At 55.8% G+C, this 13,094-nt stretch overlaps 1 protein-coding gene across 1 annotated transcript in view; it reads right to left on the reverse strand.

Annotated features, from left to right (window-relative positions):
* UMODL1 (uromodulin like 1) overlaps positions 1-9,574 on the reverse strand; it is a gene marked incomplete at both ends in the record, with an annotated part of 60,357 nt that extends 50,783 nt beyond the window's left edge. Inside the window, 2 exons of the mRNA XM_082840414.1 lie at positions 5,787-6,029; positions 9,499-9,574. Coding sequence (XP_082696540.1) covers positions 5,787-6,029; positions 9,499-9,574 — 319 coding nt within the window. The remainder of the gene's footprint in view (positions 1-5,786; positions 6,030-9,498) is intronic.
* Between the last annotated feature and the right edge of the window lie 3,520 nt (positions 9,575-13,094).

The following is a 13,094-nucleotide window of genomic DNA, read 5'->3' on the forward strand; positions in this document are numbered from 1 at the left end:
AGTGGCCTTGGGTGGAGCCAGGATTTGGCCGTGCGGATGTGAAGTGTGGCGCGCTTTCTGGAGGCGCACATGGAGATGGGGGGCAGCGAGGCCCTGTCCCCTCCCCTGGTCAATGCCCGGGAAGTCCGCTGAGGTCAATCAGCGGGGCTGTGGGCTGCACACCTCCAGGGCCAGCACTCACAACATGCTCGGTGGGACGCAGCTCGGGGCAGACGATGCAGACAGGAGCCTGCAGGAGGCAAAGACGACGGGGGATGTGCAGCCAGGTGTGGTGAGGGCTGGCGGAGGCATGGGCTTCTAATGCAAAGAGCTTTCAGAGATCTGATAAAAGCAGGAACTATCTGAGAATCCGGGGGCTCCTAGGGGACTAGCCGGGAGCCAGGGTGCTGACATTCAGGGGACAGGAAAGCACAGGAGAGGGAGAGAAGAACAGGAACCCGGGGGGAGCGGGCGTGCTGCTCTCTGCAGGGAGGTGGCCAGGGCGCCAGCTGATGCTGCCGGACACTCGCTCGGTGGCTGGGTGTCGGGCGCGGCAGGGCTGACCCCCCTGCCGGGTCTGTGCAGGCCCAGCAGTGGATGGAGCTCAGGGCAGCATGGGATGCAGGAAGCTGGGCAGCCGTGAGCGTCCGGGGGCTGAGGGCAGCAGGGAGGGAGCACAAGGAAGGAAAGACCCCAGCACCAGCGTCCGAGGAAGGGCCTGTGTGAGCTCCGCCCACCCACCCGGGGACGAGGGCTCCAGGCCCGACTGGGTGTCGCTCAAACCCATCTGCCTCCTGCCCAGGTCCACGTAAAGCTCTGTGTCCTATGTGACATTCAGAAGAGCCACTCGGGGCTCCCCAAACTCCAGGACAGTCAGCGAAGGCGTGACAGCCGTGCTCTGGAAACGCGCCCTCAGAGCTGGGGAGGGCCAGCCCCTCGGGAGGATGCGTGGGGTCGCCAGGTGGAAAGGAAGGGCCGAGGGGCCGGGGTCCTAAGGGTGGTCCTCTGGGGCTCTCCAGGGTCTCTGCGGGATGCTCCACAGCCAGAAAGAAGGTGGCGGCCCCTCCTGCTGGGAACACATCCCCAAGGCAGCTGCGTGGGTCCCCGTCAGCTCTCTCCTCGCGAGCCTGGGCTTGGCGGTCACTGTCAAGCGCGTTCTCCTCTCCACGCTGTCCTCGGCCCCCTCCTCACTTCCTAGTTGCCCCGGTGGCTATTCCGATGTCTGACGTCCTGGAGAAGCGGCCATGCAGGGACAACTTTGGTGCAGCCCGAGAGAGGCTGTGCTGGGATGGAAATGCCGAGACCCCTGGAGGGCCACCCGCCAAGGATCGGGAACACGTTGCTTTCTCTCCCATTGTGAAAACGAGCCGCCTCGGTTGGCAGTCCCTCTGACCACGGGACTCTAGCTAGAATGTTCTGGGCCTCTCCTGCCTGGCGGTTAAGAAACATGAGATTAAATGTATCATGGGCTCCTGGGAGTGAAAAATGACATTAGGGGGAAAAAAAAGGAAATCCAAGTAAAGTGTGGAGTAGAATTAAGCAGTAATGCACCCACGTTGGTCCTTACTGGGGAAATTGCTCCCTGGTAATGTAAGAGCTAACATTGGGGACCCTGGGAGAGGGGTGAAGGGGGACTCTCTCTACTGTCTTTGCAAATCTTTGTCTGGAAATTGAAAACTATTCTCAACCAAGAGGTTCATCTAAATGAAAGGAAAATAGCCACCAGGAGAAACGGGCTTCCAAAAACAGTGACCTGATCACAACAGAAGTGCTTTCGAGTTAAAGTTCGTCTTAATATGGAGGCTGCTGGGAAACTCCCTCCATCCCTCAGGGCTGGCCGGCTTACGGAGAGCCAGAGAGAACAGTAAATGGTTCCAACTTGGTAGAAAGTCAAAAATCCTCCTCTCCTTCCCTAACTCGACACAAACAATGACCCAGGACTGCCCAGCGCCTGGCAACCCCAGGTGAGTCACGGTTCACGAGATAAGGCGGAGATTTCTGTCTGAGTCACAGCCCAGGACTCTCTAGGGCTGGGGAATCGGATCCGCTCTGGAATAATCAGATAATAACCCTTCCTCGGAATTCTCTTTCCTCAAAGGGGCCCTGGCCATCAGCCTGGCAGAAGGGAAGTTTGGGGTAGGCTCCGGGTCCAGCGGGGTCCTGGGCTTGCCGTGCAGAAGGGCGTGTGGAGGAGACGGACCATGCGGGAACAGGGGCGTCGCAGCAGGTGGTGAGTGCCCACTGAGATGCTCAGTTCTGCTCTGAGGAATCCATCCTGACTAAGTATTCCAACTTTTGTGCAGCAGTGTTTGCACCAGATGAAACTCATCGCAGCGTTATTTATGAGAACCAGAAATTGGAAACCACTAGATGCTAAGTGGTAACAGATTGCTCAGTGCTGACCCATCCGTGTGACGCGGTGCCTTGTGGGCATTAAATCACGCTGGAGAACACGATTTATGGGCTCGGAAGAGTTCCAGATAAATTGCCAAGGGGTACAAGTGTGCTGCAAAACATCTCCAGCAGGGTGACCACCCTTCTGTAAAAGGTCTTCCCTGAATGAAACTAGAAGAAAATGTTAACCGTGGTCATTGTTGCGGGAGGGGGGTTTTTTGGGGGGGCGGGGGGAGGGCAGACTTATGGGCAATTTCCCTTTTCTTTGTTTCCAAATTTTCTACGTTGCTTGTGTATTCGTTTTTGTACTGTAAAAATACACTTAACTAAGATCATATATGGCTTATCATGGCCTTCCCACAACTAAGATCATGTATGGCTTATCATGGCCTTCCCACAGCTAAGATCATATATGACTTATATCATGGCCTTCCAAATGTGGAACTTAAAAAAATTGAAAAAGGCATTGAGACTGAAAAAAAATCACGTGTTCTCTTCTCACATAATGCTCTTCCCTTTTTTGGGTTCTTGACTGTTGAGTGGGAAGAGAGAGAAGAAAGGAAAGCTGAGGTTTCACTGCTGCCGGGGATGAGACCGCTGAGCTGAGGTTGCCGAGACGTGAGAAACCCCAGCCCCGGGCGGCCCGGAGGCGAGTGCCTTCTGCCTGCCTCTCCGCCCCAGGTGCCCAGGCTGCCACATCCGGGCTGTGGCCCCAGGCTCCTCTGTGCCAGTCAACCAGTGGCTCTCAGCGCATCACTTACAGGGACCTCTCACTCTGGTTCCAGAGAGCCAAGCCGTCGTGAGGCACCTCTGCACCAGCTTTGATCCGAGGAGCCAGGCAGGTGTGGAGAAAGCTGAGCTGCTGGTGCCCGTGGTGTAAATACTTCCCACCAGGCACCTTCTAGCTGCCCACGTGGTGTCCCTGAGCTCAGAGGTGGGGGAGACCGAGGCTCACTGGGGGCCTCCCAAGCTGCAGGAACAAGTGCTGCAGCCCCCCATGCCCTCCCCTGCGGTCACAGGGCAGCCCCGCAGCAGCTGCAGTGTCAAGCGGGGCCCAGACAGCAAGCCGGGACCTGCCCGAGCAGGTGTCCAGTGGGCCGTGTGCCTGGACGTTCCTCCTCACTGTGCCCCTCCCACGCGTGCCACAGCCCCTTCCTCAAACGTCACCAACTAAATACGACAGGGGTTCAAGTCACCCGCCTCCCCAGGTCTGTGTCCCCGTCTGCTCCCGTCCTGTAGTGACCAGGAATCTCCCACTGGCTTTTACAGACCCCTTTTCCTCTCTCTTCTCCTTCCTTCTGGGATCCTGCCTGCGTCCTCTCCACGCTGCTTCCAGAGTGACCCTTCCAAGGCACGGGGGGGACTGTGGACCCCACCCCACCCCAATTCAGCCCCCTCTGCTGGGCCTGGGGGCCTTCAGGGTGAGTCCTCCCCTTGCCCCCAGCGCCTCCCACCCTGGCCCCCCGCCAAACACTGGCCGCCCCATGACCTGCGCTTCCCCAGAGCAGATCTGCCCACGGGACTCTAGCTAGAATGTTCTGGGCCTCTCCTGCCTGGCGAGCCCCTATTTAAAGGCGCTAACACTTTAAAAGTGGGGCTGAGTCCCACGGGAGGCTGGTTCGCTGGGAAGCAAGATGAGCTTGTGTCCCTGCTTCCCAGGAAGCAGGTGCCTCCCGCCTTCTCTCCTGGGGGGAGGGCAGCAGGCCACACAGAAAGGTGACTGCTCGGGCTGGGCGGGGCTGGGGGGCTCAGCCTCTCCTGGGGGCCCCTCTGGCCCTCTGAACCTGTGACCTCACCAGCCCCACGACAGACTGACAGCAGGTGGGGAGAGTGTGGCCTCTGTGGGGGAAGGCGGGTGGGCTAGGGTGGGGCCCCCTCCTTCTACCAGGATCTGATTCTCCAACCCAAGCGCCGTGTGCCCCGGCTGCGGCCTCCCCGACCCGGGACCCCCAGCCCCAGAAGAGCGTGCTCCCAGGGCAGGGGCAGCTCCCGCTGTGCATGGGGCCCTTGGAGGCAGGGACGGCAGACAGAGAGCCGCGGTCACCATGGGAAGGGACTCCTCAGACCCAGCACCGCCCCTGAAAGTGTCCCTTCAGGGAACCAGCGGGAATACACAACAGGCACCCAGCTGCGGACCTGAGGCCAGCTGGCCCTTCCTGGTTTTTATTGGTGGTGGCGGCATTGGTGGCCGTGGTGTCGTTTTAACACTCCCAGAAGAGGTGTGTTCCTGTGACCTGCTCAACGCTGAGCGGTCCGGTCATCTCGGGGCCTGGCCCTCTGAGCTGCATGAGTGCACATGTCAGCCACCCCGTCCTCTGCGGGCTTTGGAGGCTGAGGGAGATGCACTCAGCATAACTGCAGGTCCAGCCCGTCTGCAGGGTCTGAGGGACCCAAGACTCTACATCTGCTAGCCCCTAGGGCTGGAGGGCTGGCGCCCCTGGTGTGCCGTGTCCACGCCCTAGCCTGCGGCTGTCCTGCTGCCCGGGGCCCCGGGGATGGACGGGTCACGGGAGCCGCTCCCACACCCTGTGAGCTGGTGCTCTCTGCATTTCGGAGGAGGCAGCCTCAAGTCTCAGGGTGCCCTATTGCCACCTTTCCCACTTCCCCTCCACCACGGGGGCGGGTGTAGGCAGGCCTCCTGCCTGTTCAGAAACTCATCTCAGCTCTGAAACTGATTCAAACGATCACCACCACCCCCCTCCACGTATTCACACAAGCACACGCCTGCACCCTGGCCCCCGGAAGAGGCCTTCTGGAAAGTTCCCTCCGTGTCGAGAGGCTGAGCCCTGAACGCCACACAGCCCCGTCCACCCGGCCTCAGACGAGCCTGGGACAGCCTCAGCAAGTCTGGTCGCCGCCCCAAGCGTCTTTGGAACCACGCAGAGGGAGTAAGAGGCCTTGGGAGTCTCTGGACAGCTAGGGGACCCTTTCCATCTCTTTCACAGACTAGGGTCTCACAGCCTTTAGAACGACAAGGCTGGCTGCCATCACAGAAGAGATCGCAATGCTGTTCTCAAACTCAGCTGCCTGTTAGAATGGCTGGGGGAGCTTTAAGAAATATCCCAGGGCCCCCAGGCTACGCCCCAGACTGAATCCATCAGAGTGTCTGAAGGGGGACCCAGGCGTCCTCGTTATTAAGGCTGCCCCGGGGACTTCGGTGTGCAGCCAGGTCTGAGAGCCACCACCCAAAACAGAGGCTCCCAGAGTGGGGCTCGGGCAGGTGGCATCACCATCACCTGGGAACTCGTACTTCACCCCTGCCCCCCCCGGGCCTGAAATCCGGGGTGAGGCCAGTGCTTAGACTGGCCCTATGGGTGACCCTGTGGCACACCTGAGGCTGAGGACCCGTGTTCTAGACAGTTCAGGGCCAGGGGGCATGAACAGCGACTATCCCAAGACGGGGCAGGACTCACGCAGGACGCAGTAGAGGCCCAGCTGCTCATAGCCTTCGCAGCAGTCGGTCACGTTCCTCCGCTTAGGAACCTCCACCACCAGGTACTGGGTCTGGTAGACGGTCTTGGGGCAGCGCCGCCAGGGGACCCACCAGCCGCAGGGAACGTAGGTCAGGCGGGATGTGTGCACTGCCTCCACGCTCTGGACGTGCTGGCTCACGCTGTAGTTGCACAGCTGGTAGCTCAGCAGGGAGAGGCCTTTTTCTACGAGGGAGGGAGGAGGATGGAGAAACAAGAGGAGAAAATGCCAGAATCAAACCAATCTGAGGGCTTCTCTGCAAGTCCTCTGCTTCTGCGAGAGCAGGTGAAACAAGACACCCGCACACGGCGGACCCCTTGGGATCTGCCCACCAGCCCGTATCCGAGAAGGTGATGCAGTAGCATAGACTCAAGGGAGGCAGCATGACACCTGCTGGCTGAGCAATCCTCCTCCACAGAGCAGGAGATGCCACCCCAGCCCGACCCTGGCTGCCCGCACCCAGGGGTCTGACTGTACACATAAGGGGACACAGAGAAACCAAGCTTCTGGGGCTCTTGTCCTGGGCTCTGCTGCGTGTTCTCTGACTCTGCGGGCTGGAGAGCCCTGCGCACACCTCGTATCTCCGCAACAAGGGCTGTCACGTGTGACATGAATACACAGCGGTTCCCTCAGTGAATACATAGTAAAGGCCAACTAAGTGCGGGGCACGATGGCAGTGACACCATTTTTTTGGAATGAGATGAAAGATAAACACACAAGTCAAATACATGTGAGAAGTTCATAGATGGTAAAGTTCAGTCCGATGGTTGCTGTGGTCAGCGGGAGTGAGGACACAGTGCCCGAGGTGGGACATCCAGCTGGCCTTCTCAGGCCCTAAGTGTCTCTCACCTGGAGCCTGGTTCCTGGGCACAGATGTCCATGGCCTTTATCAGAATTGTCACTTGGTTCTCGAGACCCCATATCACCTACTACCTTCATCAGCCTCAGACACCTGTGTCGTGGACCACCTGCCACTGGGTCCTGGGGTGTCCCATCTGCCCGGGGAGCCTCTGTTGCCTCATAGAGCAGGGACCATGTGAGGACTGAAATATGTCCCATCCCAAATTCATAAGTTGAAGTTCTAAACCCCAGTACCACAGAATGTGACTGTACTCGGAAAAAGGGTTTTTGCAGACATAATTAGTTAAGATGAGGTGATATTGGTGTAGGGTGGCCCCTGATCCAGTACGACTGGCATCCTTATGAGAGGGAAAATTTGGACACAGAGGCAGGAATGCACACAGGGAGATGCAATAGGAGATGAAGGCATAGGTCAGGGTGATGCAACTACAAGCCAGGGGTCCCTAAAATTGGCAGCAACACAAACCATCAGAAGCTGCAGAGAGGTGTGTCGGGGACAGATTCTCCCTCCCAGCCTCAGGAGGAACCAACCCTGCCAACACCTTGACCTTGAACCTCTGGCCTCCAGACTGTGAAGAAATAAATCTCTACCACTAAGCCCCCCAGTCTGTGGGGCTTTGCTGAGGCAGCCCCAGGGAACTGACAGGAGGGCCGTGGGGTGCCTCCCACATCTGCGGCCAGCGTGGGACTTGCTGCCTTCCTGGGCTGTCAGTGAAGGATGAATGAATGCTTTGAATGTAATTCACGTTTTCAGATACTCAAGCTCTGAGCTCTAAGCTTTAGGAGACTGTACAGCCACTGGGTAGGGGCTCCATGTTGCAGTGTAAACCCTTCAGTGAGAAGGTGGATTTCTGGGGCGAAACTCAGAGGGGGCAGGAGAAATCATCTTCATCCCCATCCCCAGGACAGCACCCCTGAATAGTTCCACCTTTGGCCTCAGGGATGCCCACAAGCATGCAGAAAGCGAGACTTAGGGACCGGTGACCCCCAGGAAGAAATGGGGCCAAGCCAGCCCTCACGCCCAGGCTGCTGGGAGAGCCCGCAGCCTTACTCTGGGCAGAATCGAGTGCTGAAGCCCACTGCCCCAGAGCAAGCCCACTCCCAAGGCACGTGGTGGCCTCCCCTGGGGTGGCAGGGCCTCTGGGAGTAGACCCGACCTGTATTCACCAAAGGGCGGGTCCCAGGAAGCTTTGGGAGGGAGTAAGAGGCCGTTGGCTGCGTGGGGTAGGGCAGGAGAAGGCGGCTTCCGAAGCCAGAGCTTAGAGGTGACTGGGATGAGGGGCTGGAGAAGACGCCACAGTGAAACGTGGTCACTAGTTGAGCGATGGCACCTTGCATGTGTTCGCGAGAACATGCACACGTGCGCGCACGTGCACGCGCACACGCTCCTCCTTCCAAGTGAAACTGCACTTGGATCTCCATGTTTTGTTTTTCCCATTCTGTGAGAGGCCACCAAGGCCTCCCCAGGCCTGACTTCTTGACAGAGCTCACAGTAGAAACCGCTTAGCAGATCCTGCTGCTCAACAAATCCTTTCAGGAGCACAGGAGGCAGGGGCCCTGGGTTCTAATCCCAGAGGTAGACAATCTTAATGCTCTGGTGGGTTCTGGGGTCAGGACTGCAGTCACACCAGCTTCACTAGTACCAGCCGTGTGATTCTAAGCACGTTTCCTGCCCTCTCAGTGCCCCAGCCTTGTCATTTGTAGAATCATAGCTGTGCCTGAGGTTGTAGGAGAATTAAATGAAATCATGCCTGTACCGGAGCATGTGGTACCTGGGAGCAAACAGACGTGCAGCCCTGACGGACCACCTAGCGCTCCTGCTGGGGTCCTCCCGCACATGAAATGCATCCTAAGGCCTCCTCTGGCTTCCAGACATTCCCATTCGTTCTGCCACTGAGCTGTATGGTTTGCATAGTAGTCATTCCAAAGGAAATATCAAGTTGGTTTTTTTTTAATCACAATTCATTAGAAAAAAAATCACAGAATCCTGCCCATGGGTGAAAAATGTTTAAATTAGTACAAAACTGAAGTCGGTGGTAGAAACAGAGTGGCTCTGTTTGAATTCCCAACGGAATACGATGGATTTCTATAGGAAAATGATGTAAAACGTTTGCAATCTCAATTCTCTGAAATCTGGGGCTTCAGAAATCCAACGTGTTTTTAGCAGCTGACACGTGTCTCTCAAGGGCCTTGGACATGTGCTTGGTCCCTCACGTCCCCGTGGGCCACTTGCATCCCCACTTGCTGAGGAAACGGGGCTGACAGAGCCCAAGGTGAGCGGGAAGCCCCACTTCATGATCCCCCCTCTCTGGCGGGCAAAGAAGGTCTGAGCCAGGGTCAAAGGCAGGGGTAGCCCTGGTGGAAACCTTGCCCTCGGCCGGCTTTGTGGCCCTGGCCACTCTGGGTCTCCCTCTCCTTATCTGTAAGTTGAAGACTAACGGGCTGTGCTTCCAGAGGGTTCGATTCTGACTCTCCAGGAATGTGTTACTCTCAGCGTGGCCAGCAGGCCTGTAACATCTGTACCCCAGGCAGAAATGCAGAGTTCCGGGCCCCTCCCAGACCCACTGACTCAGAATCCACACTTGAACCCCACCAAGCCCCAGGTGATTTGGAAGCATTCCCACCACCTCTTTTGTGGTTATGAAAAAGTATGGCCAAGAAGGGGCAGACCCTGCCTCTCAAAGCAGGTGCATCTCTGCCTGCCCAGCAGGCAGGGCTGCCGTCTTCTAGGGGCCCACTCCCAGGGAGCCCATCACCCCTCCGCCATCCCCGCACAGAGCCCGGCCCCCTCACCTGTGAAGCCACTGGCCTGGCTCGGGCCCACGGCGGTGACCAGAGCCAGCAGCGCCAGCACAAGGGTCCTGAGCATGGTCGGGCGGTGGCAGTGGCTCTGGCCTCTCCCGAGTGGCAGCACAAAGGGGCCTGGGCCGCCTGGACCCAGAGAAAGGGCCCTTCCCTTCCCTGCGCCGCCGACAGTGGCAGTGGCTTCAGAGGATGCGCTCGCCGGGAGCGTTCCCTTATGCCTGCTCGTTAACACCCACCACTGCCGCAGCAGTGTCCCTCGGGGCACCTGCGTGTCACAGCCCATTCTCCCTCCAGGCAGATGGCATCTTTCAGGAAAGGTGAGTACCCAACTGCCAGGCTGCATCTCTGGGTCCCATCTCGTTGTTACGCAGAAAACACATTTCAGACCCGAATCTGACTCCCTCCATCAAGTCCAAAGTATTCTCTTACCTTATCGTCCCAAACTGGCAGCAGAAAACACCAGCAAATCAAAGTGGTGCATCAGATTCAGAAAAGCATCCTTCACACAATTGGACAAAACAGATCAAAAGCCATAAAAACGTTCCTATGACCCAGTGATCCCTTCCCGAGGCTTGGTCTGAGGGCCATGAAGCTGCAGTCTCAGATGTTTATTACTTGCTAGAATTTAAACCCGCAAAGCGTGGAAGTGAGCCTTTGGGGGAGGAGGGGAGAGTAAGTTGTTATAGAGCATCTGGATGTAGCATGACCCAGATGTGCTCCCCATGAAGACATTCAGCGGCGTGGAAACGGCACCTTATCATGTGAAATCAGAACAGCACCTCATACAGTTCCGTCCCCAAAAGACAACAACTCTATGATTCTGTAAAATTGGGCCCAACCCAGGAAGGACCAGAGGACTACAACACGGTGAGGGATGACAGAATGATAGCTGATTTATGTTTTATTTCCATAACCATTGTGTGTTGTGTGAACTGGATTTTTAAATTTCGTATCAAATACTTCCTAGTTGGGCTTCCCTGGTGGCTCAGTGGTTGAGGGTCTGCCAGCCGATGCAGGGGACACGGGTTCGTGCCCTGGTCCGGGAAGATCCCACGTGCCGCGGAGCGGCTGGGCCCGTGAGCCATGGCCGCTGAGCCTGTGCGTCCGGAGCCTGTGCTCCGCAACGGGAGAGGCCACAACAGTGAGAGGCCCGCGTACCGCAAAAAAAAAAAAAAAAAAAAAACTTCCTAGTTGATGACACGTCCTTATTCCTCCGTTGGGCTGTCTTTCACTGTTTGATACAATTTTTAACATTAGACTAGGCACAATTATTAACATTAGATGAAGGTCTCATTAGTTCTACTGAGAAAACTTTCAAGTAGGGTAACAGAGATCCACCTTGGCTACATGTTTCAGAAGGATAATTCCCTTGTGTTCAAAATAAAAAAACAGTTCTGCCAGAAGGGCCCTAACTCCCAAAGGACATCAGTACGTCTTTTATTCTCGGGAGATTAATTTCTGAGGTGATTAACTGCTGCATTTGCCTGGTTAATGACTAGATCACAGATGCCAGGACAAGAAGACAAAAAAAGGAGCTGGAAATAATCACGCAGCTAAGGGGCTTAATGCAAGTCTCCTGGGAGACAGTACCCTTTATAGAATAACAGTACTACAGGACTGACTCATAAACTCTGCTGCTGTAAAGGAGGTTAAAAAAAAAAGTGTCAATAAGAAAAGAAAACATGTTAAAGCTATAATATAATATTCAAAAAAATAAAATTTAACTAGCTCTAACAGAATAAATCAGAAAAGTATTATAATTAAGGGAAATATGAACATTTAAAATGGGAGATGAATCTGTATTACAGTATGCTGTCATCTCTTAGAGCTTTTGCTGCTATAGCATATGAGCACTTCTATAAAATATGAAGGTGGACTCAAAGATAATGTTATATTTTAAAGCTCAAAATTGGCCCTGTGCATGCACCATTTTTTCTCATCTTCAGAAACACCCTGCAAAGTAGGTCCCTTATCCCCGTTGTACAGATAAAGAAACAGAGGGTCTGAGGGGCCACACAGCCAACGAGTGGGGTTCAGCCCCGAAGCGCACATCCTTCACAGTCCACTCCACTCCCTGTCAGGTCACAGCTCCAAGAGAGGGGAGCAAAGTCAAGACATTTTACCAGCTGGGCGCTTCCTGCTGTTTGGAAAGTGTCCATAAAATGTTGTCACATCATGCTTTCTCTTTATATCGAAACTCATATGAATTAAAAAAATAAACCCTCAAAATTGGCAGCCTATTCCTAGCTCTGTCCTCTCTCACCCTGCCGTTCATATCCTACGGGCATAGAAAGGGTAAGCGTGCGGGTTGTTTCTAGTTCATCCACAGAGAGGTGTTTCCCTCCAGCGTATTTTTTCTGCATGACGGCCACAGGGATTTTCCACATTTGACTTTTCCATGCAAATGCTTTGAGGAGAAATAACCGTCCACTCTAACCAGCGGGGAGAAGGATGTCCCTTCAGGACGTCATGTCTGGGTGTGTCTGGTCACGGGTCCATCCAGCAAAGAGCCCCCAGGTCCCTCTTTTGGGGCAGAAAATCCAGCATCTTGCCTACACTGTGTCCAAGAACTGGGGAACTGGGGGAAGCCAGCAGTGTGCCGGGCTAAACCTAAAGATACACACACACTCATTGACACTCACACATTCACACTCACACTTATATGTATACACACACTTATATGTATACACACACTCACACATGGCTGCAGTCATATGTGCACACTCACACACTCACTCACCTATGCAAAATCGCTCACACACATCTACACTCTCACACGCACACGTGAATGTATCTGTGAACTCACACGTGTTTGTAGACAGACTCACAACACTTGCAGGCTTGCACAATCAGATGCGCGCATGTGTACATACAGACACACACCTTTGCACGCTCACACACACGCACAAACACGCAGGATGAGGTTGAGCTCCCCGACCCTGGAACCGGTGTCTCCGCGGACCCGACCTATGCTCCCTGCCGTTGGTGACAGAGTCTGGGCCAAACTCTGCCCACTTCCTCCTCTGGAAGAGGACGAGATTGAACTAGGTGACCTCCAAAGGGCCTTTCTCATCTCTGGTTCTGAGTTCTGTGGTCCTATGAACAGTGGTTCAACAGACTCCACTACAAAATCACATCTGTCATTACCCTGCAGGCCAAGATGTACACGTGCGCAGCGCCATCCTGGGATGTGGCATTGTGTCCCAAGGGACAGACGTGCAGGGCCATTGAGGGGCTCCAGATATTGTCTGGCCAGGGACGGTGTGGGCAGCCTTGCTCACAGCCTGCTGCCTGGAATCCTGTTCCCTGCGCAGCCCTGGCGACCACCATCCAAGAGGGGCGGGCAGGAGGGGCCGTGCGGGGCCTGCCTTACCTGACCCGGGGTGGGGGGCAGGGGAGGATGCACAGAAGAGGCTTGGGTGGCAGAGGTGTGGGGATGGAGGTGAGAACTGCTGCGGGGCACAGGGGAGCTGGGGGGCTCTGGACGGGGACAGCGTGGAGTCTGGAGACTGCTCTGCTAGTTGCCGGTTGGTGAGGCCATGCTGGAGGTGGGGAGGTGCCCCTGTCTCTAAGGGGGTATTTCC

The sequence above is a fragment of the Leucopleurus acutus genome (genome assembly GCF_964270905.1).
Source record: "Leucopleurus acutus genome assembly, chromosome: 5".
Taxonomy (NCBI): domain Eukaryota; kingdom Metazoa; phylum Chordata; class Mammalia; order Artiodactyla; family Delphinidae; genus Leucopleurus; species Leucopleurus acutus.